The following is a 27,126-nucleotide window of genomic DNA, read 5'->3' as shown; positions in this document are numbered from 1 at the left end:
ATCTCCAGTTCGTGGCAAATTTCTGCCCAGCTCTCGGGTTCAAATAGTCTGTTCATCGAGCATGGATTTTCTGAAAAATTAACTGAATTGTTGCTGAAAATGTGTGATAAAAAGTTAGCTGCTTCACTGTCCCGAGGCTGTAAAACACTATGAAGCGCCAGCTCAGCATGCAGCCGAGGACGAGTTGAACAGTGATTCTGTCCACTGAAAGGGGGGAAAAAAGTCTTCATTAAAATTATGTATGTGAGCGTCGATGATGATACACTAATTTTACAGTTGAAAGGGATCGTGTTTACAAAAGTTCAGCGTTTGTGCAGCACGAACACAGCAAGAGAGAAAGAAAAAGACAGAGGGAGGGGGATAGCGAGCAAGAAAGAGAGCAAACGAGACAGAAAGAGACAGGGGACTTAATTTTTACTCTAACATTTGCTTTGACAATGTAAACATATATAAAAATAAATGTTGAGACTGCAACATCCGGCCCGGTTCAGTAAACTTTGGCCAAAGCAAACTCAACACCTAGTGAACGTGGCAGTTCTTGCATCAGCTGTACTGCTGTCAATGAAATTCACCAAAACAACAAACAAACAAACAACAACAAAAAAGTTTATCATCCCCGCCCACAAGCTGAAATCGGCCCACATCAACTTTTAATTTTTTAATGGGACCTAACACTTCATTGCAAATCAAAATAGACGACAAAGAAAATTCTCAGTGTCAGAGTATCAGTTTCTTTATTGGGCTTCCAGCAGCCTGATTCAGTTGTGACGTCCTCTGGTTTGTCAGAGTAGCAGCACAGAGGTGGAGGTGTGTTTGATTGTGTAGTTGCCCGTAGCTGGTTGTTCTTGCTGTCCGTGGTGTTTAACTTCAAGCATGTGTCTCTCATTATGATGGAACCAAACCAATGTTAGGATGATGCAAACTGGTATTTAATGTGGAACCGACCCTGGATATTTGTTCCTGAAACATTGTAAGCATTGGCCAGTGAGTAATTACAAAAACAGTGTAACGGTGAATTGTACATGTTGTAAAATTTACCAGGAAGAGTACTTTTATTTATTGAAAAAAAAAAAAAAAAAAGTGAGGAGAATCAAAGACACCAACAACTAGAAGAAGTGCCTGAAGAGTCAAACTTGTGTCTTACATGCTTGACACCAATTCAGGCAAATGATTTTTGTTATTGAGTGATACTGTAATACCTGGTTCTGTGTGGCCTCAACTTTTAATCAGTTCTGTCCAAAATTAAACCACTTTATTCCTCACTAACACGGAACTGTTCTACCATATTTAGGCTGAATTTGCTGCAATTCTTTAAATTCAGTAGTTATGACCCTGAGTTTGACTTTTTAAAGTCTCCCAAGGGCAAAACATTCTTACTGATTAAAAAGGCAGTACATGACTTCAGCATTTCTATAGAACAGCAGATGTATCTCTTATCCTTGGCCAAATTTGGCCATATCATTCCGCCAAGTTTGGTCCAAATTGGATCAGAAGTCTTTGAGCTACATTGTTCACAGTTGGACACACAGGACTGAAACCAATACCCTGGTATGCACTGCCACATGTGGGCATAATAATCCAAGAATGGCGTATGGTTTTAAGTGGTATTTTGGCATTTTTCCAGTGACCTCTCTCATTGAGATTTCAATTGCAGTCAGACCTGCAACTGAATCTTACTCTTCCTTTCCAAGCCTGTGCTCGTGTGCTTACAGCAAAGCTAAAATGGAGTCATGGCACTAGTCTAGACTGCTGACCAGCATCGGGGGAGTATGGACTACGTAAATGAAATTATACTGATTATATAGTTCAGACTATGAAACGTTAAGCCCCAGTCACACAGCACTGATGGAGGACACTGAAGCCAAAACAAAACAAGAAATCTGGACTTGAATTGACTTTCAGGGGCATCGTTTAACTGTTGTCCAGCTTCGTTCCTGTAACTGGAGCTTCGTCAGAATTTAAGCTGTTGAAAAATGTGAACAAATCCCAACGACAACCTCAATTCGTCCGTATTTTGTTTTGCTTTCTGTCTTGACGGTTCCTTATCGTTTGTGTAGTTCCCATAACGTCAGTCTTTTGTTTGACAGTCGTCAAACCTCCCAAGTCCAACGTATTGCACGAACATTGACAATATCTGATCAATAATAACGAGCTGCATGTCACATCCTCATATTGCTGCGGACGTAAGGACAAGGCTGGTTGTGCTCGGTCTCATGACCGCTTTCGGTCATGTCATTGTGAATGTTTCATTTTGATTTCGTCTAGAGCGTTGAGGTCAGTGTTTCCTTCATTCTTGTTTTGTTAGTTTTGGTTTTGTTCCTTTTTGTGCTGTTGATTTGCAGGCTTTTTGGTGACAGGAGAAATGCAGGATCATTCGTCCACCTTTTCTCGATGACTTGTGACTTTTCCCCCCTTCGTTCATCTATCACCGTGTGACCGGGCCTTGGTTAGCAAGATAGCCAGTTTTGTGTGTACCATTTATCTTTCACACCTTTGAACCACAGGTTAATTACAAAGTTTATAAAAGTATAGAAGTATAGATTTATGGTCATGGCGAAGTGATTTTAACTTCGATGTAGAGGTCCAGTGAAATGGAAGCAGTTGCACATTCATGTGACCGGGACATGTTTAAAAACAAACTCCCTCCGTCACTTTGCACTCGGCACGAGGCAGCACTAGCTCAGTGCTCATCAAGATCAAAGCATGAGAAGAAATAATCCAAAGTATCAGTGGTTGGCAAACGCACGTGTTCCAAGGTGGCCAAGCTCCAGGGCTTCCTTACTTTTGGTGAGTGGTACATCACTTGGAAAGCCCATTCCCCCCCAACCCCACTCACACTGCCTGTCTGTGTCCGTGGACAGGACACTTATTCTTCATTGTTTTTCCACCCAGTTGTAAATGGCTACTGGCCTTGGCTAGGCAAGAAACCTGTGTCAGACTGGTGTCCCATGCAGGGGGAGTTGTAGACTCTCAGCTGCTTGACTCTACCGAACCCAGATAAGCACCAGCACCAATCGGCCTGTAGAAGACTTCTTCTTTGGCTGATTCCCCCCCCCCCCCCCCCCCAAAAAAAGTCTGACAGCTAAATGAACAAAAGAGGATTTTCCCAAGTCATGATCCAATAAGAACAAAATTACAAGGTATTGGATGAGTTGCAATCTGAAACCTTACTGCTTGATATCAAAAATTCTATCATGCAACTTTAATAGGCACAATTTTAGTGTTGGGTTGGACGTTTTGCTTGTAATGGATTTCACTTCTCAATCAGTTCACTGAACAATCATTTCAGCTGTAATGTAATGCAGCATTGCAAGGTACAATGAAAAAATAATGAGCTAAATGTCAGCATTCAAATGTTTATCTGAGCGTCCATACTTTATGGGTGGCCTACTTTTTCTTTCGACATCACACCATTGTGTAAATATTCATGCATTATTTTATTTTTTAATACTATATTTTAATGGCCTTATGCAACTTTAAAAATATCATTTTAATTAAAAGCACAACAGCGTTGAACTTTTAACGTCTCAGGCATTTAGAAGACGATATGCGGAAGCAAACGTTTTTGACGATGAATCGCGAGGGTGTACTCCTGCCACTCAGTCACGAAAGAATGTTTTGATTGTATTCCAAATGTTACACAGTTGTATTCTTGTATAGGTATATACTACTGCTTTGGCTCAATGGTTCAGAAATGTATTCTGAAGAGGTGTTTTGTTCTTATTTCTTCTGATTGTTTCACTTTCTGGGAGTTGTTGAAATCTAAGACGAAGAAGCTGCATCATGATGTTAAAATTCTGTACTGGTAATAGTGCTCTTATTTCTTGCCAGAAAAAGCTTATGAAAGTTTCACAGAAATAATTAGGATTGTGCATTTAAGTGTTTGTATTCTCCAGTTTTGTACCAATTTGTGAGTACACAAAACTTTTATCTTAGTATTACTGTGCTCTCACTGCAATAATTATTTGTATCAGTTGCAATATTGTTGCTTTTGAACATTTGCAGTTTTGTGTTCAGGTTTTTCTAGTTTTGTGCTTTATTTCTGTAATAAAGTATAACAATGGAGTATGTAAATTATATCAGGTAGTTTTAAATCCTTTTATTTTAAACAGTAAAATGTACACTACATACTTAAAATTTAACCAAGGACCACTTACCCACATTTCAACAACTGAAGTACAGTAGTATTCTTGAATGCCTCAGTTAATGTCAAATCTCAACAAGACTGACATAATATCCCTATTGTTGAGGCTGTGGGGGGAAAAAGGTGATGTGGATTTATTCATTGCAGATCGGTCCAACGTGATCAGAATGTGTCCAATGAACATAATTTTCGTCTGTATGTAATTGGGATGCTGAGGATCATGTTCAGTAATTAGCCTTCCGTGAGAAATATGTGCGGAAATACAATTTTTGACTCCTTTCTGTAGCCCTTTTGGTCTAATTTGTGTGGAATATTCAGACTATTCTATTAAGAACCATAGGAGAAATAAGGATTTGTAAGTAAATATTGATGTAGTTTAAGGATATATATATATATATATACACACACACACACACACACACACTAGTTTTTCACAAAATTCTGTTGTACCTGCATTACTAGGGAGTCTCCACCAGGTGGAGATATCACTCCATTTCAAGGACCTTGAGTACAGGCTGCTGTGGAATGACAAACCCACCACTTTTAGTAGCGCATATGTGGAGTTGTCCATTTTTATATAAACTGTATCATTTTCCGTCATTGGTTTTGAAGTACTTCAGAAGTATTTCAGTTGTATTTTTGTATTCAGTGAGTAATCCTACCCAAATCTGACAGTAATGTGAAAAACTCTGATCTTTGATCACTTTGATTTAAAAAAAATAAAATAAAGTGTAACTGAGACAAATTTGGCTTGTGGTCTGCAGACAGAGATTGAAGCCCTTGTTTTAAGATTGTGTCCAAAAGGTCTGCCCATTTTCTATATTACAGCTTTTATATCTAGTGATACTTGATGTCAAACCTGCATAAAATACAGATTGATGATCCAGTGATCAGAATGGTTTTATTATAGGTCTCATCAATATGAAGGTCTTTCTGCATCATTGTCTAATTTTAAACATCTTATACAGTAGTGTTCAGAATAATAGTAGTGCTATGTGACTAAAAACATTAATCCAGGTTTTGAGTATATTTCTTATTGTTACATGGGAAACAAGGTACCAGTAGATTCAGTAGATTCTCACAAATCCAACAAGACCAAGCATTCATGATATGCACACTCTTAAGGCTATGAAATTGGGCTATTAGTAAAAAAAAAAGTAGAAAAGGGGGTGTTCACAATAATAGTAGCATCTGCTGTTGATGCTACAAACTCAAACTATTATGTTCAAACTGCTTTTTTTTATCAATCCTGTGAATCACTAAACTAGTATTTAGTTGTATAACCACAGTTTTTCATGATTTCTTCACATCTGCGAGGCATTAATTTTGTTGGTTTGGAACCAATATTTTGCTGGTTTACTAGTGTGCTTGGGGTCATTGTCTTGTTGAAACACCCATTTCAAGGGCATGTCCTCTTCAGCATAAGGCAACATGACCTCTTCAAGTATTTTGACATATTCAAACTGATCCATGATACCTGGTATGCGATATATAGGCCCAACACCATAGTAGGAGAAACATGCCCATATCATGATGCTTGCACCACCATGCTTCACTGTCTTCACTGTGAACTGTGGCTTGAATTCAGAGTTTGGGGGTCGTCTCACAAACTGTCTGCGGCCCTTGGACCCAAAAAGAACAATTTTACTCTCATCAGTCCACAAAATATTTCTCCATTTCTCTTTAGGCCAGTTGATGTGTTCTTTGGCAAACTGTAACCTCTTCTGCACGTCTTTTATTTAACAGAGGGACTTTGTGGGGGATTCTTGCAAATAAATTAGCTTCACACAGGCGTCTTCTATCTGTCACAGCACTTACAGGTAACTCCAGACTGTCTTTGATCATCCTGGAGCTGATCAATGGGTGAGCCTTTGCCATTCTGGTTATTCTTCTATCCATTTTGATGGTTGTTTTCTGTTTTCTTCCACACGTCTCTGGTTTTTATGTCCATTTTAAAGCATTGGAGATCATTGTAGATGAACAGCCTATAATTTTTTGCACCTGCGTACAGGTTTTCCCCTCTCCAATCAACTTTTTAATCAAACTACACTGTTCTTCTGAACAATGTCTTGAACGTCCCATTTTCCTCAGGCTTTCAAAGAGAAAAGCATGTTCAACAGGTGCTGGCTTCATCCTTAAATAGGGGACACCTGATTCACACCTGTTTGTTCCACAAAACTGACAAACTCACTGACTGAATGCCAAACTACTATTATTGTGAACACCCCCTTTTCTACTTTTTTTTTTTACTAATAGCCCAATTTCATAGCCTTAAGAGTGTGCATATCATGAATGCTTGGTCTTGTTGGATTTGTGAGAATCTACTGAATCTACTGGTACCTTGTTTCCCATGTAACAATAAGAAATATACTCAAAACCTGGATTAATCTTTTTAGTCACATAGCACTACTATTATTCTGAACACTACTGTACTTTGCACACCTGTGTTGTCACTGTGCATGAAATAACATCCATTTCCTCACTGTACAGCAACACATGTCAAGGACTGCAGATTAAACTATGTGTGAGAACGCATTATCCTGTTGCCAGAGGAAAGTTTTTTTTTTTTGTTTGTTTGTTTTTAAATGCTCTGGGCTGCAGTGAGTTTCTGCCTGGAAAAGGACGGCGTGAGCTTAGGAAGTGTTTTCTTTCATTTGGAAACTGGAAATCCTGTCCGCCACACGAATAAGGTCAAACGCAATGAAACTGTGTGCAGAGAGGAAGTTTTTACACGGATGAGGAAATCTGTTCCCAAACCCAGCAATATCTGAGAGAAGATTTTATCTTTTAACCTCTAGTGTTTTGAGTGAGTAGTTTTGATCTCCACGGTTACAAGCTGGTTTACAGAAGCAAACCTTAGAGTGAAGAAGCAAAAAGTTTTGTTTTACACTTAGAATCAACATTTATTGTCAAAAATGTACATTATTTTATAGATTTGTCAGTTGGAGCAACACTTTCTACACTTTTAATTATTACACGTTATTTACATGTGTGTAAAAACTGCTTTCTTAATGTGGCAATTGGGGACAATTCAAGAAAAAAAACCTTCTAACCATTAAGTATTATTGGAGAATTACATGATCAAACATTTGAGGAAGAAGCAGCAGTGGAACACGCCCCAAAATTGCTTACTCTTCTGCTTCTTCATCAAGCGTGTTTTTAAACATGGTAACAGTTGTCAGTTTCCATCTTCAGAGTGCCAGGGTGTCTTTAATCAGCCTTCTCATGGTGGTGCTCACAGACGTCCCCAGTGAGTCAGTGATCTGATACGTGATTTTGTAAAGGTACGGCTGGACGTCTTTGAGACTGGTGTCGAAAACATTGTCCACTTCTGACTGGGTCGGCATCTTCGGCAGGTATTCATGGCGGTTTATAACCTCTACAACGTTGATGACTTTCTCTCCCAGCTTCTCACCCACCTTCTCTCTGCAGATCTGTCTCTCCTGCTCGTTGGCGAGGTTGACAACACTGACTTTGATGTTCCACACTTCCCATGGGATGCACTCGTCAGAAAAAGGCCAGCGGGATTTCTTCTTCTGGTAGAACTCCAAGGAGATCTGACCCATGCCATCACTGCCAGAGTTGCTCAAAGCATCCTATAACATCAGGGATGCAATAAAATCAAATTAGAACTCTGATCACAGATTCTATCACCCAAACAAATTAAGGCACAACTAACGATTACAACCTCCACCAAAGAGCCATTGCTTTTACCTGTATCTCTCTATTAAATTAAATGCAAGTGTTATGTAGATGCTGAGACCCACTGTTGCCCAAGGCTGGTACACACTTACAAAAGTGTCTTATCCAAGAATAGAGACAGGTGTTGTGACCAGGAATTGAACTGAGGTCTCCAAACTCATTAGCCCACTGAGCCAACTTCTCTACAGGTGGTCTTTGTTCAGGGGTCTCAAATGACTGGTGGACCAGTTTTTCCTGTAACTTGGCCAACTGAGACACATATAGAATCAATACAATCCCACTGCAGGATGGCTCTGGACAAGTCCTGGGTACAAAGACAACAACAATTTTACAGTTGTATGCAAATGTTTGGGCGCCGCTGATAATTTTAATGATTTTCCCTTTATAAGTCACTGGTTGTCTGGATCAGAAATTTCAGTTAAATATATCATATTTGATATGATATTTGAGAAGTGAAATGAAGTTTCTAGTATTTACATAAAGTGTGCAATAATTAAAATTGGGCAGGTGCATAAATTTGGGCACCCTTGTCATTTTATTGATTGGAATACATTTAACACTAATTATTGGAACACAAAATTGGTTTGGTAAGCTCATTGACCCTTGACCTCTTACACAGGTGAATCCAATCATGAGAAAGGATATTTAAGGTGGCCATTTGCAAATGTTTCTCCTCTCTCTGCATCTGTTCCAATGAGTGGCAACATGGCAGCCTCTAAACAACTCTCAAATGAGCTGAAAACAAGATTGTTCAACATCATAGTTTAGGGAAAGGATACAAAAAGCTATCTCAGAGATTTCAGCTGTCAGTTTCCACTGTGAGGAACATAGTGAGGAAATGGAAGACCGCAGACACAGTACTAGTTAAGTCCCGAAGCAGCAGGCCAAGAAAAATCTCATAAGCTGAAGTGAAGGATAGTGAGAACAGTCATAGCCAACCCACAGACCTGCTCCTAAGACCTACAACATGATCTTGCTCCAGATAGTGTCTCTGTGCATCGTTCAACTATACAGCGCACTTTGCACAAGGAGATGCTGTATGATACTGTAATGCAGTAGACGTCTTTTCTGCATACACACCACAAACAGAGTTGCTTGAGGTATGCTAAAGCACATTTGGACAAGCCAGTTTCATTTTGGAATAAGGTGCTGTGGACTGATGAAACTAAAATCGAGTTATTTGGACATAACAAGGGGCTGGTATGCATGGCTGAAAAAGAACACAGCATTCCAAGAAAAACACTTGCTACCTACAATAAAATTTGGAGGTGGTTCCATCATGCTGTGGGGCTGTGTGGCCAGTGCAGGTACTGGGAATCTTGTTAAAGTTGAGGGTCACATGGATTCCAGTCAATATCAGCAGATTCTTGAGAACAATGTTCATGAATCAGTGACAAAGTTGAAGTTGTGCCAGGGCTGGATCTTTCAACAAGACAACAACCCTAAACACTTCTCAAAATCTACTAAGGCATTCATGCAGATGAACAAGTACAATGTTCTGGAATGGCCATCTCAGTCCCCAGACCTGAATATTATTGAAAATCTGTGGTGTGATTTTAAGTGGGCTGTCCATGCTCGGAAACCAACAAACCTAACTGAACTGGAGATGTTTTGTAAAGAAGAATGGTCCAAAATACCTTAAACCAGAATCCAGACTCTCATTAGAAGCTATAGGAAGCTTTAGAGGCTGTTATTTCTGCAAAAGGAGGATCTACTAAATATTGGTGTATTTTTATGTTGGGGTGCCCAACTTTATGCACCTGCCTAATTTTGTTTAAAGAATTATTGCACACTTTCTGTAAATCCTATAAACTTCATTTCACTTCTCAAATATCACTGTTTGCCTGCTATATGATATATTTAACTGAAATTGCTGATCCAGACAACCAATGATTTATAAAGGAAAATCAGTCATGAGGGGTGCCCAAACTTTTACGTACAACTGTATGTGTGCACTCCAGACCTTGTTGTACATATGTGTATGCTTTTTCATGAGTGCCCTTCTAGTTTTTGTTGAAGGTAACATCTACCCATACATCCAGGATTGTAGTGAATTTTTAGTAGGAAACTTCAAAGAGTTCTTTTGTGGTCCTACGAGTTTTATGTAAACTTGCTGAAAAGGAACATAAATGAGCTTTGAATCAATCAATCAATTTTTTTTATATAGCGCCAAATCACAACAAACAGTTGCCCCAAGGCGCTTTATATTGTAAGGCAAGGCCATACAATAATTATGTAAAACCCCAACGGTCAAAACGACCCCCTGTGAGCAAGCACTTGGCTACAGTGGGAAGGAAAAACTCCCTTTTAACAGGAAGAAACCTCCAGCAGAACCAGGCTCAGGGAGGGGCAGTCTTCTGCTGGGACTGGTTGGGGCTGAGGGAGAGAACCGGGAAAAAGACATGCTGTGGAGGGGAGCAGAGATCAATCACTAATGATTAAATGCAGAGTGGTGCATACAGAGCAAAAAGAGAAAGAAACAGTGCATCATGGGAACCCCCCAGCAGTCTAAGTCTATAGCAGCATAACTAAGGGATGGTTCAGGGTCACCTGATCCAGCCCTAACTATAAGCTTTAGCAAAAAGGAAAGTTTTAAGCCTAATCTTAAAAGTAGAGAGGGTGTCTGTCTCCCTGATCTGAATTGGGAGCTGGTTCCACAGGAGAGGAGCCTGAAAGCTGAAGGCTCTGCCTCCCATTCTACTCTTACAAACCCTAGGAACTACAAGTAAGCCTGCAGTCTGAGAGCGAAGCGCTCTATTGGGGTGATATGGTACTATGAGGTCCCTAAGATAAGATGGGACCTGATTATTCAAAACCTTATAAGTAAGAAGAAGAATTTTAAATTATATTCTAGAATTAACAGGAAGCCAATGAAGAGAGGCCAATATGGGTGAGATATGCTCTCTCCTTCTAGTCCCCGTCAGTACTCTAGCTGCAGCATTTTGAATTAACTGAAGGCTTTTTAGAGAACTTTTAGGACAACCTGATAATAATGAATTACAATAGTCCAGCCTAGAGGAAATAAATGCATGAATTAGTTTTTCAGCATCACTCTGAGACAAGACCTTTCTGATTTTGGGAGATATTGCGTAAATGCAAAAAAGCAGTCCTACATATTTGTTTAATATGCGCTTTGAATGACATATCCTGATCAAAAATGACTCCAAGATTTCTCACAGTATTACTAGAGGTCAGGGTAATGCCATCCAGAGTAAGGATCTGGTTAGACACCATGTTTCTAAGATTTGTGGGGCCAAGTACAATAACTTCAGTTTTATCTGAGTTTAAAAGCAGGAAATTAGAGGTCATCCATGTCTTTATGTCTGTAAGACAATCCTGCAGTTTAGCTAATTGGTGTGTGTCCTCTGGCTTCATGGATAGATAAAGCTGGGTATCATCTGCGTAACAATGAAAATTTAAGCAATACCGTCTAATAATACTGCCTAAGGGAAGCATGTATAAAGTGAATAAAATTGGTCCTAGCACAGAACCTTGTGGAACTCCATAATTAACTTTAGTCTGTGAAGAAGATTCCCCATTTACATGAACAAATTGTAATCTATTAGACAAATATGATTCAAACCACCGCAGCGCAGTGCCTTTAATACCTATGGCATGCTCTAATCTCTGTAATAAAATTTTATGGTCAACAGTATCAAAAGCAGCACTGAGGTCTAACAGAACAAGCACAGAGATGAGTCCACTGTCCGAGGTCATAAGAAGATCATTTGTAACCTTCACTAATGCTGTTTCTGTACTATGATGAATTCTAAAACCTGACTGAAACTCTTCAAATAGACCATTCCTCTGCAGATGATCAGTTAGCTGTTTTACAACTACCCTTTCAAGAATATTTGAGAGAAAAGGAAGGTTGGAGATTGGCCTATAATTAGCTAAGATAGCTGGGTCAAGTGATGGCTTTTTAAGTAATGGTTTAATTACTGCCACCTTAAAAGCCTGTGGTACATAGCCAACTAACAAAGATAGATTGATCATATTTAAGATTGAAGCATTAAATAATGGTAGGGCTTCCTTGAGCAGCCTGGTAGGAATGGGGTCTAATAAACATGTTGATGGTTTGGATGAAGTAACTAATGAAAATAACTCAGACAGAACAATCGGAGAGAAAGAGTCTAACCAAATACCGGCATCACTGAAAGCAGCCAAAGATAACGATACGTCTTTGGGATGGTTATGAGTAATTTTTTCTCTTAGTTAAAATTTTGTTAGCAAAGAAAGTCATGAAGTCATTACTAGTTAAAGTTAATGGAATACTCAGCTCAATAGAGCTCTGACTCTTTGTCAGCCTGGCTACAGTGCTGAAAAGAAACCTGGGGTTGTTCTTATTTTCTTCAATTAGTGATGAGTAGAAAGATGTCCTAGCTTTACGGAGGGCTTTTTTATAGAGCAACAGACTCTTTTTCCAGGCTAAGTGAAGATCTTCTAAATTAGTGAGATGCCATTTCCTCTCCAACTTACGGGTTATCTGCTTTAAGCTACGAGTTTGTGAGTAATACCACGGAGTCAGACACTTCTGATTTAAAGCTCTCTTTTTCAGAGGAGCTACAGCATCCAAAGTTGTCTTCAATGAGGATGTAAAACTATTGACAAGATACTCTATCTCCCTTACAGAGTTTAGGTAGCTACTCTGCACTGTGTTGGTATATGGCATTAGAGAACATAAAGAAGGAATCATATCCTTAAACCTAGTTACAGCGCTTTCTGAAAGACTTCTAGTGTAATGAAACTTATTCCCCACTGCTGGGTAGTCCATCAGGGTAAATGTAAATGTTATTAAGAAATGATCAGACAGAAGGGAGTTTTCAGGGAATACTGTTAAGTCTTCTATTTCCATACCATAAGTCAGAACAAGATCTAAGATATGATTAAAGTGGTGGGTGGACTCATTTACTTTTTGAGCAAAGCCAATCGAGTCTAATAATAGATTAAATGCAGTGTTGAGGCTGTCATTCTCAGCATCTGTGTGGATGTTAAAATCGCCCACTATAATTATCTTATCTGAGCTAAGCACTAAGTCAGACAAAAGGTCTGAAAATTCACAGAGAAACTCACAGTAACGACCAGGTGGACGATAGATAATAAAGAAAACTGGTTTTTGGGACTTCCAATTTGGATGGACAAGACTAAGAGACAAGCTTTCAAATGAATTAAAGCTCTGTCTAGGTTTTTGATTAATTAATAAGCTGGAATGGAAGATTGCTGCTAATCCTCCGCCCCGGCCCGTGCTACGAGCATTCTGACAGTTAGTGTGACTCGGGGGTGTTGACTCATTTAAACTAACATATTCATCCTGCTGTAACCAGGTTTCTGTAAGGCAGAATAAATCAATATGTTGATCAATTATTATATCATTTACCAACAGGGACTTAGAAGAGAGAGACCTAATGTTTAATAGACCACATTTAACATTTTCTCAATCACTGAGAAACAGAATGGGACCATATGATCAATGTCTTGAGCAAGTGTACAAAAAAAAAAAAACTGAGGGAGCATGTACCAATGAGACTACTGAAAGAATATATTCAATCTTTTCCTGATCCCACTTAAGGGTCATGAACCTATCCTGGCAGTCACTGGGTGAGAGGCAGGGTACACCATGGATAGTCTGTGGCATTTAACCTCTAAGGGCGGGTTTTGTCAGTGAAAACATCGCCAAACTTGATACAAATACTTGTGATTTGATGACTTTTCAAAGGTGTCAGACTCATCAATAAAGTCAACTTAATGTACAATGGCTCATTTCAGGTCAGCTTGGTGTATAAATCTCATCGTTCCAGGGAGGGCTGAAACGATTAGTCGAGTAACTAATAATTTGATTACAAAAAATGTTTGAGGCAAATTTTGTGCCTCAAAGCTCCGTTTAACGTCGTAGTACATATGCCAGGCCTGTGTGTGGCGTTGCAACGTCCCCAGAAAAAAAACAAGCTGTGCACAGGCTGTGTAACAGCTAATCAATTTAGAACTAAAAGATACAGAGATGAGGTGAAATCACTGACCAGCTGGTGCCAGGAGAATAACCTCTCTCTGAACGTCAGCAAAAATAAGGAGATGATAGTGGACTTCAGGAGACAGCGCGGAGGTCAGCCCTCCCACATCAACAACACCGAGGTGGAGCAGGTCAGCAGCTTCAAGTTCCTCTGCGTCCACATCACCGAGGACTTATCCTGGACCTTACACGCAGACACTGTGGTTAAGAAAGCCCGGCAGAGACTCTACTTCCTGAGAAGGCTGAAGAAGTTTGGCACGAACACCACCATCCTCACGAACTTCTACAGGTGCATCATCAGTGTGCTGACGGGCTGCCTCACAGTGTGGTACAGGAGCTGCACCAGCCAGAGTCAGAAAGCACTGCAGAGGGTGGTGTGCACGGCTGAGGACTTTACTGGCAGCAGTCTTCCCACCATCCAGGACATTTACCACAGTCAGTGCCAGCGTAAGGCACGCAGCATCATTAAGGATCACACTCACCCCGCAAAAGGACTATTTGAACTGTTACCCTCTGGCAGGAGGTATAGGAGTCTGCCAGCCCGTACCAAAAGACTCAGGAACAGTTACTATCCACAGGCTGTCAGACTACTGAACTCTAAATAACACAGAACTATGATAATAACACTGCACTAAGCCACTTCTTTAACACTATATGTCTATTGCTGTTATCAGTGTGACTGTATCTTGTATGTCACCACCTTACCTTTCATAACTCATCTCAGTTTTTACTATTTATTATTACCTGTGCAATATGTCATGTGCAATAATACTATGTGCAATATGAACAATACTACAACCTGTGAATACTACAACCTGACTACTGCTGACTATTATTATTATTATTTTGTTTTTTAACATATGCTTATATTTTCGGTATTTATATTGCATGCTATTAGTACTTCCTACAAGTTTGAACAGTCCTTCTCATCCTAAGCATTTCATTGCACTGTTGACTCTGTGTTAACCTGCATATGATCAATAAAATTATCTTGTATCTTCTCTTGTATCTTGTAAAATAAAGCCTTTTAAGAGAAAGAGTCTACGCTAATCATCTGAAATAGCCTTACTGTACATTTAAAGTGAAGCAGTGTGTTTGTCTATTTTTTAATAACACACAGTCCGCTCGACGTGGGGCGTGACTATTGACCCGACGGCCGGCTCCCGTCTCTCTGCCGGGTGTGAGGGGCTCTCAGCAGACGTCCGCTCTTTCTTCTGTGTTTTGCTCAGACTCACACTGAGTGTTTTGCTTTTTAATTTTCACTTTTTTGGGCAACACACAACACTTCACAAACAGTGTAACTTGAAAAAAAGAAACAGTGACTGTGAGGCTTGCAGGTTCAACCTCCAGCTGAAATGCTTCTGATGAATCGTAGAGAAAGAGGAATTAAAAAAATTCACGCAGGGACCCAGTCCACCAACCTTTAAAAAAAAAAAAAAAACTCTCAAAAATAGTTCAATTTTACAAGTTGGAGGGAAAAAGAAAAACAGAACAGAAGGCAACAACCCACTGCCATTTCAGCAAAATGTCAAGACTTTGGCACAGTGACATTGTGCCAATGCTTAGGGAGAGTCCTGGACTATTGATGTTTAACAAAAGCAGAAGTACTTTTTAGCTGATTACTGGATTAATCGCCAGAATAACTGACAGAATACTTGACCACTAAAATAATCGATAGCTGTAGCCCTAGTTCCAAGCAACGATAGCTGTCTGCTGGCTGATAGGAGCAAGCTAGAGACAAAACAATAGCAACCCAAGCGAGTTTTTACCTAGGGGCCAGTCATGGAAGTACAAATTCTCAGCTTTGGATTGGCCATTTCGCCAAAGTGACGCGGCGCCGACCCTGAACATGACTCTAGTCTATCACAGGACCACATATAGACAAACACATTCACACCCACACACAACTATGGTCAATTTAAAGCTTCCAATTCACAAAACGGGTATATATATACCGTAGGATATGCAACCCAGAGCACCTGGAGGAAACCCACACAAACACAGGGAAGACATTCAAATTCACCAGAGAAACACTTAGGTCAGATTTGAACAGGAGACCATCTTGCTCTAAGACAACAATTAAACCACTGCGCCACATTGACAAAATTCTATGGTTTAACATGACACCCTTTGCTTGTGACGAAAGTAGAGGCACTTCTCAGGAACGACGAACCCTCTGGCTACACCCCTGGTTTTACCACCTGTAGGTGGCGCAGTACAGTTATCAACTAAACAACGTAAGACCAAGTGGCGTTTACCAACAGGTGTATCTGTATTTACACTGCAGTGTGATCCACATTACTCTACTCCAACCCACCAACAAACGCTAAAAGCACCTTGAATTCGGCCACAGCCCTCCTGATCACCCTGTCCAGCTCGTCTGAGGTCACTCTGACGAAGGTGAAGTCGATGAAGTCACAGTCTATGTCCTGGGTGCCCACCGTGCCGATGGAGTAGGTGCCCTCTTTCTTGTAATGAAACTTTCCGGTGCTGCGATGCAGTAAGATAGTGTGCAGCAAGGCCAGCATCGCTTCTTCCACCTGCCTCGCTTCCACTGTGACTTCAAGAACTTCGGAGCGACAATTCATCGTGAAAAGATGTTTCCATTGAAGACTCACACGTCGATCTGGTGATGATGGCGGCTAATGTCTGCGTATCAAGCTCAGCCACGTCAAAAGACGAACAAACACGCTTAGTCGCTACAGACGGCAGTCGCTTATTGCATATACTGTGGTTAAGTGCGTTATAATAGAAAATGTTTTGTTTGTATACCGGCACACGCTCTAAAAAGAGATTTTATGGGTACCGAACGCACTACACCAAAATGCTCGCTAGCAAATAAAAACAACTGAGCGATCTACGGCAAGTCACGAAGTTCAAAACACATCCGGGTCGGGATTTTTTTTTTGGTAATTTAAGTAATTTCTTTGTGCATGTGTCCCTGTCAGGGCTGGATCCAGAGTGAAAATCTGACAGATGCATTTTTGCCCAATAATAAAATAAAAATCGTACGCGTCTTGTTATTCAATAATCTTCATTCTCTGTGAAACGGTCTTCTTGCAACCGTGAGGCAGCCGGAGTCCGTCAAGACTTAAAGCCTATTTTTATTCTCTTTCTTATGAATAGTTTTTATTTTTATCTGTTTTATTCTTTTACTTCTTTTACTTTTATTTATTTTAATTTTTTTAGTTGAACTGTAGGCGCCTTGAGACGGATTTTGTTGTGATTTGGCGCTTTATAAGCCAATTAAATTGAAATTGAACAACATTTTATTGAGTCTTAAAGTAAATAAATATGAAATTGGTCACTGGATCCTTAAACTTTGGAAATAATAAACTCTACATGGTGGATCCTTGATCTCTGGACATAAATAGGAATAAACAAATCTGTAGTTTTTGTCAAAAGCATTTCCTTTCAGGCATATATCTGAGCTGAGCTCTTACAGCTGCTGTGCTGCACGTCAGGATGTAATTTGTAAAGAAATACAGCACGTCTCATTTTGGGAGGAAAAAAAAATGTTTTAGTCGATTGTAGTTTCTTGTCTGTATTACAACGTTTGTAAGAGGTGTCATTTTATTTAATCCAGCAATTCATTTTGAAGTTATTAATTCTGAGCGGACTCTGTCTCAGCGGAGAGCCGCGCAGTGTTTGGAGCTGTGCCAATGGAACGGAGGACGAGTCTCGTTTCTTGCCTGCAACAAGACAAGAGTCCCAGTTAGTGACTTTAATCCACACAAAAATGACTCACGGTATTTTAATGGCTTTGAGAGGAGTTAAGAAGCGGACTTGCCCTTTCTGAAGAGCAGCAAATAAAAGAACCAACGAGCTAGTGGTTTGAAGCAATGCTTCAATGGTTCACACTTCAAAGTGGAGTTGCGCTGCGGAAATGGTTGATTACAGAGCCGCTGCAGACCAAACCCTGAATATCCGACTTTATTTGTACGTCCGTATGACTCTGAAACTCGGAAAAATCCGTATAATTTACGGACAATCCGTATAGGTTGACATGTACAGTTGGAAAACCACCGAGAATGTAATTTCAGTCAACATAGAATGCCTTTCAAACACACTATTGTCTGAAAACTATTTATAAACCACTCACCGTTTCTTACTGAAATAAGCACCCAATTTTCCTTGCACAACTTTTTTCCTGGATGCCATGATCATACAATAATTACGTAAAAACCCCAACGGTCAAAACGACCCCCTGTGAGCAAGCACTTGGTTACAGTGGGAAGGAAAACTCCCTTTTAACAGGAAGAAACCTCCAGCAGAACCAGGCTCAGGGAGGGGCAGTCTTCTGCTGGGACTGGTTGGGGCTGAGGGAGAGAACCAGGAAAAAGACATGCTGTGGAGGGGAGCAGAGATCGATCACTAATGATTAAATGCAGAGTGGTGCATACAGAGCAAAAAGAGAAAGAAACAGTGCATCATGGGAACCCCCCAGCAGTCTACGTCTATAGCAGCATAACTAAGGGATGGTTCAGGGTCACCTGATCCAGCCCTAACTATAAGCTTTAGCAAAAAGGAAAGTTTTAAGCCTAATCTTAAAAGTAGAGAGGGTGTCTGTCTCCCTGATCTGAATTGGGAGCTGGTTCCACAGGAGAGGAGCCTGAAAGCTGAAGGCTCTGCCTCCCATTCTACTCTTACAAACCCTAGGAACTACAAGTAAGCCTGCAGTCTGAGAGCGAAGTGCTCTATTGGGGTGATATGGTACTACGAGGTCCCTAAGATAAGATGGGACCTGATTATTCAAAACCTTATAAGTAAGAAGAAGAATTTTAAATTCTATTCTAGAATTAACAGGAAGCCAATGAAGAGAGGCCAATATGGGTGAGATATGCTCTCTCCTTCTAGTCCCCGTCAGTACTCTAGCTGCAGCATTTTGAATTAACTGAAGGCTTTTCAGGGAACTTTTAGGACAACCTGATAATAATGAATTACAATAGTCCAGCCTAGAGGAAATAAATGCATGAATTAGTTTTTCAGCATCACTCTGAGACAAGACCTTTCTGATTTTAGAGATATTGCGTAAATGCAAAAAAGCAGTCTTGCATATTTGTTTAATATGCGCTTTGAATGACATAACCTGATCAAAAATGACTCCAAGATTTTACTAGAGTATTACTAGAGGTCAGGGTAATGCCATCCAGAGTAAGGATCTGGTTAGACACCATGTTTCTGAGATTTGTGGGGCCAAGTACAATAACTTCAGTTTTATCTGAGTTTAAAAGCAGGAAATTAGAGGTCATCCATGTCTTTATGTCTGTAAGACAATCCTGCAGTTTAGCTAATTGGTGTGTGTCCTGTGGCTTCATGGATAGATAAAGCTGGGTATCATCTGCGTAACAATGAAAATTTAAGCAATGCCGTCTAATAATACTGCCTAAGGGAAGCATGTATAAAGTGAATAAAATTGGTCCTAGCACAGAACCTTGTGGAACTCCATAATTAACCTTAGTCTGTGAAGAAGATTCCCCATTTACATGAACAAATTGTAATCTATTAGATAAATATGATTCAAACCACCGCAGCGCAGTGCCTTTAATACCTATGGCATGCTCTAATCTCTGTAATAAAATTTTATGGTCAACAGTATCAAAAGCAGCACTGAGGTCTAACAGAACAAGCACAGAGATGAGTCCACTGTCCGAGGCCATAAGAAGATCATTTGTAACCTTCACTAATGCTGTTTCTGTACTATGATGAATTCTAAAACCTGACTGAAACTCTTCAAATAGACCATTCCTCTGCAGATGATCAGTTAGCTGTTTTACAACTACCCTTTCAAGAATTTTTGAGAGAAAACTCAAAAAAGACTCACAGCAAGAAGGTCGTGGGTTCAATTATGAGATTATCTCCTAGTTGTGAGAAACTGTTTCATTATTATACACATATTTTATTGCACTTTGAGACACTTTAGGGTGTTTGTGGCACAGGTCCTCTTGGTCCTGTTTGAATTTGAAGGCTGAAGATGCCTTAGTTGTAGACCACCTCTTGGTTTTCCCAATGTTTGTTCACTCCAGCTTTTTCTTGAATTACATTATTCTGAAATAATGTGGTTATATAAAAAAAAGGTTTTTCATGCTTGACAGGCCTGGCTGTCTTTATTTATTAAAGGAGATTCAGTGGTCCTTTCTTGTATTTATAAAAACAAAAATTTCAGAGCTGAACATATGGCAGTTTTTACGGAGGTACTTGTGGAAATTTTGCAGACCCATTTACTCATTCAGTGACGCACAGAATGACTGACTCCTTCAATCTTATGCTATTTCATGGTTAACTAGGAAAGTGAAAATTTGACTTTTTTGCCATATGTCTCAGTATTAATTTAGAATTTAGATGGTATAATTTTGACTTTAAAAGGTGTATTTTAGACTTTTCAACGCCAAAATTTTGATTTACATCCAAAATTTTGATGTCATTTTGATGTCATATTTTAATGTACATAGTGACATTTAGATTTTTACAACTTACAATGTAAATCTCTTAAAATCTGACTTGTAAAATTAACATTTTAAATGATGACATTTTAGATGATATTTGATCGTTTTGAGGAACAAATCCAAAACATGTAATTTGATATTTCAAAGGCATCTTCCGTCCTGTACACGTAAACATTGGGGAGGATTCTATCTTGGCACCAGCTAATGTATCTTTGGACGAGTGCTGTGTCATGTGTCGCTATGCATGCTGGGAGTTACAGTTTGTGCCACATATCTAAGTTTATGCGCACAGACAGACGGAGCCGCAAGATAACATTCTTTACTTTCACTATGTTTTCCTGGAATTCGTATTTGATACTCGGATACTGTCTGAACTGTTGGCTGTGGAAATAAGTCATTTGATGAACTTTTGCCACTTCGTCGCGAATGTTGAGCCGAATGGTACATTAGCTAGCACGGCTAGAAGAGTGCCTTCAGCTGTTTGACAAGCGCGACTGCTCACTGCGGGATCTTCTTCATCATGAATAACACCGGGCTCCTTTTGTTTTCGGCGTCGAGCTCTGTGCGGTCAGCAGTTCGTGGATTTGGCTGTGCCCTGATCAGATAAACGCCTTGACGATGCGTTAAAGCTAAATCATTGCCGCCGCCTTCAAAGAATGTCCGACGTGCAAAGTTCCAGTTCATATTCGGCTTTGGAGGATCCGCAATGGCTGTGCATGGTGACGCTTTTCGTTGCTTCCCTGGTGACTTTAGTGGTGTATTTGGTGCAGTATTTCCAGCAGCGAGCTGATGCAGGGAGTGCACGGGCAGCAGTGCAGGACACTGCGGCGGTGCAGGAGCAGGAAGCGGCCGCTCTGCTGGGATGGGCGCTGTCACTGAAAAGCTGGACGAGCCAGTGGAGAGCTGCCTGGTGCACAACTCTGAATGAACAATCAAGGAACTGTGGGGTAAGTCCTAAGTCTCATGACCACCAAAGCACCCGGGCTGTGACAGGTGTGACTGCAATAAAAGTGCAGCTTGTCACGTGCAGACTATTCTTCTGACACATTACACAGGGCTGTTGTTCCGGTTGTTGACTGAGTTGTTATGCTGATATTGGCTTCTAATACAATCAGGATCACCATAACTCTAATTTGAAACTATGCAGTGGTGGACATAAAAGCCACAGTAGTACTGATATTAACTTTATTGTACCCTGAACAAGTCCGAATTGGTCATTCTGTCGATAACAATTTGACAAATAAAATAAAGTGCAACAAATATTTTCCAAACAAGCAAGACAGAGAAGATGCACTCATAAATCCAGTGTTTGTATTCGTGAAGTTTGCAAAACTGTAAACAACACACACCCATGAAGTGGAACATAATTTTGATCGACTGGACATCAGTTGACTGATTCCTAAATGATTCTGAGCTTCCCAGTCTACCAGGCTCAACCACATCCTGCAGCGTTTTGCCGGTCTAAAGTGAAGGCCATCATCTTCATTGGAGACTGGCTATAACAACATCACTAGAGATAGTAAGCTTTACAGGAGCCTGAACAGGTCAAGACCTACAGACAATTTGCAATTAGGTTGTTGTTAGAGATCCTTGCTATAGTGCATATTGACAAGATGTTTAGCACAGGAGTATTGTTCCAACATTGAGTGATTGAGTTGATCTTGGCTTCTTATTCGGGGTGCATGGTATATGCGATAGATGGTATAAATGATTATAAATTTGGCCTATGGTAGAGATTTGGACTTCACTGACCAATCACAATAATGCCTGTTGATGCAAGCAGAGACCATGGAGGAGGAGGAGCTGGTTTAAAACAAATGGTATGCACTTCAAGCTCTATACCAGTTTTTAAATTCTGTTAATTTGTTCATGTTTTTGAAATTTATTTAGAAATGTTCAATAAAGCCCCTCTATCAATCAATCAAAAACAATATGTATGTTTTAAGAACGGAAGTTGCGCAAATCAAGGAATGTTTGTAGATCACGTTCTGTGCATTTGCAGGTGTTAATGAGACACATTTAACTCCATAGAAAGTTTTGAGTTAGCGAAAGCCTGCAAAATGTCTTGTAAATGACTCTGGAGGTGTTATCAGGTTACAAAAACACCATTTTCAGTTTTAGAAGTGTTTATTTCTTGCTAGCTTTTACATAATATATGAGAAAGAGGATATATTTACACACAAACAAAATGGCATTTTGCAGATGGCTACCAGCCTATCACAATGCTAAGCTCTGCAAAATGTCTTGTAAATAAGTTAAGAGGTGTTATTAGCTTCCAAAAATAGCATTTTCAGTTTTAGAAGTGTTTATTCCTCACTAGCTTTTGCATAATATATGATTAACGTGTATATAAAACACACAAAACAAAGTGGTTTTGGAGAGACCAGCCACTGATGTCACCGAACAGCTCTACTCTGATTGGCTGTAGGGCTGCAGCTATCGATTATTTTAGTAATCAAGTATTGATTATTCTGGCGATTAATCGGATAAAAAGTACTTTTCTGTTTTAAAACATCAACAGTCCAGGGCTCTCCCTAAGCAATGGCACAGTGCCACTGCGTCATCACGGAGATTGTCAAATTTAGTGTATCCCTTTCTGTTTTCCTGGGTAATTATTTATTTTTTCACATCTTTATAAGTTTTGGATTTTTCCTGATGTCAGAGCTCAGCCAGTGTCGGGCCAAAGTCTTGACATTTTGTTGAAATGGCGATGGGTTGTCGCTTTCTGTTTTTTGTTTTCCCCAACTTGTAAAATTTAACCATTTTTATTTATTTATTTATTTTAAGGTTGGTGGACTGGGTACCTGTGTAAATTTCTTTTTAACACTCTTTCTCTGAGATTCAGCCAGTGCATTTCATTTTCAGCTGGAGGGTGAACATGCAAGCCTCATAGTCAGTGGGTTTTTTTTTATTATTATTATTATTATTTTATTTGAGTTACCATGTTTGTGAAGAATTGTGTGTTGCCCAAAAAAGTGAAAATTAAAAAGCGAAACACAGAAGAAAGAGTTAACTTCTTCAAGAGACTGTTTGTCATTGTGGCCGGGACGGAGCTGTGAGGGCAGTGCTGAGCCGCTCACAACGGCCAGAAAGATGCAGCAGCTGGCCGCCGTGTGTACAGCAGCCAGCAGACGAAACAGTGTTTTTTAAAAACACTAACGCATTGCTTTGCTTTAAATGCACAGTAAGCTATTTCAGATGATCAGCGTGGACCGTCGTTTTCCTAAAAGGCTTTATTTCACTTTGTCATGTTGGAAAGCTGTAGCTTTTGTGCTAATTTGATTAACACTTGCTCTAGTCTTCTTCTGTTTGTTTTTCTGGGGGACGTTACAGCGCCACACATAGGCCTGGCATATGTACTATAACGTTAAATGAAGCTTCGAGGCACAGAATTTGCCTCAAACATTTTTGGTACTAATCATTTCAGCCCCAGTTGGCTGTCACATCTGCCACTCAAAAACAAAACTGAACAGATTAAAACAGAATGTGACTTTTTAACATCTTAAAATGCCTCTTAAAATAGGTCAAGGTTAGCCATCTTTGAACTTGTCCAATGGTGTTTGTGTTTGATGCACTGTTTTGCACCATAAAGTGCTGAGTTTTTGAGTTCTAAGATCTGCACAATAAATCTCAAAATTACATTTATATCTTTTTGTTTTTGTTGTTTGTTATTTATTATTTTTTTAAATCAAGTTAGTGCTGCTAAGTGACTATATAACCCATTCAGAAACACTTCCATTATAATTTTTACACTTAGGTTTGTATTGCAATATATACCGTTACCTTGAATTCAGTTTATACACCGATATGAGTTTTAGGTCATATCGCCTAGCCCAACTTCTTGTGCATTCTGGGCCTACTCTAACTCTAACTGTAATCCTAACCTTATGGTGCATTATATTTGTACTCACAGGTTAATTTCCAAGGAACATACCCCCCCAAAGTCAGAATTCCAACTCATCAACTCTTACAAACCCACATGCTCTGAGTTCACTATGAAACATGGCTGCTCTCAGCAGCAACAGCAGTGAAAGCTGTACTTTTAATGGGTTTTTTTTTTTTAGCACATCTGTATTTTTTGTGTCCAATTTAATAAATGATGCACAGAATACTGACATATTTCAGTCTGTGGATATGTTGCTGAGGTATTTTTATGCTTGAAATGCCACATTATCTGTTGTTTATCAACTGCTGCCGCTAATATTGGCTAACTTGCTAGCTGTTGCTAAGGATGACTGTCTACACCATGCTAAAAACTGAAAAGTAATGACTAAATTAAAACAAAATGTAACTTCTGTGTCATCGTTGTTTTCGAGGGTGTTCCTTGAGAAAATGATCATTTCTTTACGTTGATTGTAGACCCTGCAGCGGGTCTGTAATCAGCCGCTTCTGCAGCACGACTCCTTGGATCTTGAACCAACGAAGCATTGCTCCAATCTGCTGCTTTGTTGGTTCTCTGCTTTGGTGGTTTCCAGAAGCAGCAAGTCCACTTCTTATCCCCTCTCAAAGCCATTTAAAGATGTCAATCATGAGTCACTTTTGTGCTGGTTAAAGTCACTAACTGGGAGTCTTGTGTTGTTGCGGGCAAGAAATGAGAATCATCCTTCGTTCCGTTCGTGCAGCTCCAAATACTGCGCCGCTCTCTGCTGAGTCAAGTTAGACTTAAATCAAATGACACCTCTTCCAAACGTTGTAATACAAACAATAAACTACAATTGACCAAAATGTTTTTTCTCCCAAAATGAGACATCCTGCATTCTTTATGAGTTACATGCTGACTTGCAGTGCAGCCAGCTGAGCTCAGCTCAGAGTCTATGTATGGAGTTACATTTGTGCCATTAATGTCTGAAAGGAAATACTTTTGTTTTATAACATTATACAAACAGGAAAATCAAATAATTGCAAAGTGCTGCCTGGTAATAAGTTAAAACCCTGTCTAAGCCTGTTTATGTCAATGGGAAATTTCATTTTTTATTTGTGAGACACTGTCAAGCCAAAATGAGGCAGGTGGTAGGGGGTTAAATAAAATGTAGTGTCAATATGCAGTGTAAAAAAACTCTTACCTGTGTGTTTTAGTGAAGCTGAAACTCCAAACCTGAAAGATCTAGAGACGATCTGTATGGAGGAGTGGACCAAAATCCCTGCTGCAGTGTGTGAAAACCTGGTGAAAAACTACAGGAAATGTTTAACCTCTGTAATTGCAAACAAAGGCTACTGTACCAAATATTAACATTGATTTTCACAGGTGTTCAAATACTTATTTGCAGCAGTAACATACAAATAAATTATTAAAAAAATCATACATTGTGATTTCCGGATTTTTTTTTTTTTGATTGTCTTTTATATATATATATATATATATGTGTATGTATGTATATATATGTACACACATTGGTTACTAAAGTAGAAGTATAGATACTGCAGTTTAAAAACACTCTGGTAAAAGTTGAAGTATCAACTTGACCTCTTTACTCAAGTAAAAGTGAAAAAGTATGTGCTCCAAAACCTACTTAAAGTATAAAAGTATAAAGTAACCTTTAAAAAAAAAAGAAAAAAAAAAAGGTAGATGCCACTATATGAATTGAAAGCTTCATTTAAAAACTGATTCGTTCTACATGTGGCCCAAGACCCAAAACCCAAAATTACCCCCCAACACCACCTGCACGAAAATGTTTCAATTCTAGAAGCTCTGAAATGCAATCTGGGACTATTCCAGACAATAAACTGCAGTGAGTGCAGCATCCATTTAGTGAAGAAAAAAAAACAACTTTCCTTATTCAGATTCATTCCAGTAGTATTCTGCTCTTACTAGGATGCAGCAGTTTTCTAGTTTGTCAGATAGTTCTGGAGGAAATCACTAAAGAAATTAACAAATTGAAAATATGGTTTGACCAAAGCAAACTGTCATTAAACTTAAATAAAACAGGGATGAAATGGAGGTGGAAGAGTCACTAGGTGTTCACAGGAAACATTTATTTATTTCTGTATGTATGTTCATTGTTAGTTGCTTTTATATTTTATTTTCTGTTGTGTTTCTATTCAGGTTCTTTTTGCCTCTTTCTCTAAAATTGTATATAATAATCATTAGATTATTAATATATAAACAAAAATAAATTTAAGAAATATTACAATTTGAAAACAAATGCCCCCGAATGTGATGACAGCTGCAATTGCTAAATGCTAACTTTTAACATTGAAATTGCCATAGACATGCTAACGCGTTAGCATCGCTCCCGTTTTTAAGTTATAAAATACATCTATCAGCTGTTTCAGAAGACCATAACAGGTCGGTTTAACATAGAAAAGGTAAATATACTCACAGAAGTATGCACTTTAGGGTTTTAGCGGGGGAAAATTAATATAAAGTGAAACAAAACAATTAACCAAGGAAGCACTGCTTCGATTGGTTCAAAGTAAAGCCGCACTGCAGAAACAGTTGATTACAGACCCCCTGCATGGTCTGTAATCAATGTAGTGAAATAATCATTTTCCTGACATGCGCATGGAGCCAGTTGGACATGCCACCAGCAGATGTGAACACGATAAGAGCGCCCTGCTTCTCATTCATGTCATTTCATGACTGTACATCTGTGACCATGGGTCATCTACAGAGGAACGGACGGATCATACTTGTATTGCCCCGCTTGATAAGAGGGATTCAATAAAATGGGGTGTTTTTATATGCGAAAGAAGCAATAGGTCGAAGCATTGCCTCAATCTGCGAACCACTGCTTCGATTGGTTCAAGGTTCAAAGCAAAGCTGTGCTGCAGAAAAGTTGACTACAGGCACACATGACGTGAAATATATATATAAACATTAAACTGAA

At 39.4% G+C, this 27,126-nt stretch overlaps 2 protein-coding genes across 2 annotated transcripts in view; one reads left to right on the top strand and one right to left on the bottom strand.

Moving 5' to 3' along the window:
- Positions 1-7,026: 7,026 nt before the first annotated feature.
- On the bottom strand, positions 7,027-16,709 carry atg101 (autophagy related 101). Its single transcript, XM_034179019.1, has 2 exons — positions 16,190-16,709; positions 7,027-7,740 (listed from the first exon to the last, which is right to left on the bottom strand). The coding sequence occupies exons 1-2, from the start codon at positions 16,439-16,441 to the stop codon at positions 7,336-7,338; spliced, it is 657 nt and encodes a 218-aa protein (XP_034034910.1). The 5' UTR covers positions 16,442-16,709; the 3' UTR covers positions 7,027-7,335.
- Positions 16,710-20,535: 3,826 nt separating this feature from the next.
- The window catches only part of LOC117518005 (C2 domain-containing protein 2), a 170,063-nt gene continuing 163,472 nt past the window's right edge, over positions 20,536-27,126 (top strand). Inside the window, exon 1 of the mRNA XM_034179120.1 lies at positions 20,536-21,318. Coding sequence (XP_034035011.1) covers positions 20,956-21,318 — 363 coding nt within the window. The 5' untranslated portion in view covers positions 20,536-20,955. The remainder of the gene's footprint in view (positions 21,319-27,126) is intronic.

The sequence above is a fragment of the Thalassophryne amazonica genome, chromosome 9 (assembly GCF_902500255.1).
Source record: "Thalassophryne amazonica chromosome 9, fThaAma1.1, whole genome shotgun sequence".
Taxonomy (NCBI): Eukaryota; Metazoa; Chordata; class Actinopteri; order Batrachoidiformes; family Batrachoididae; genus Thalassophryne; species Thalassophryne amazonica.
The sequence above is the reverse complement of the archived record's forward strand: the minus strand, read 5'-3'. Positions and strand labels throughout refer to the sequence as shown.

Bases quoted from the DNA above. Each gene is read 5' to 3' on its own strand.
- atg101 (XM_034179019.1), bottom strand. From the start codon at position 16,441: ATGAATTGTCGCTCCGAAGTTCTTGAAGTCACAGTGGAAGCGAGGCAG. The intron at 7,741-16,189 runs GTGCTTTTAGCG...CTGATGTTATAG, and splicing joins GGGCTGTGGCCGAATTCAAG to GATGCTTTGAGCAACTCTGG.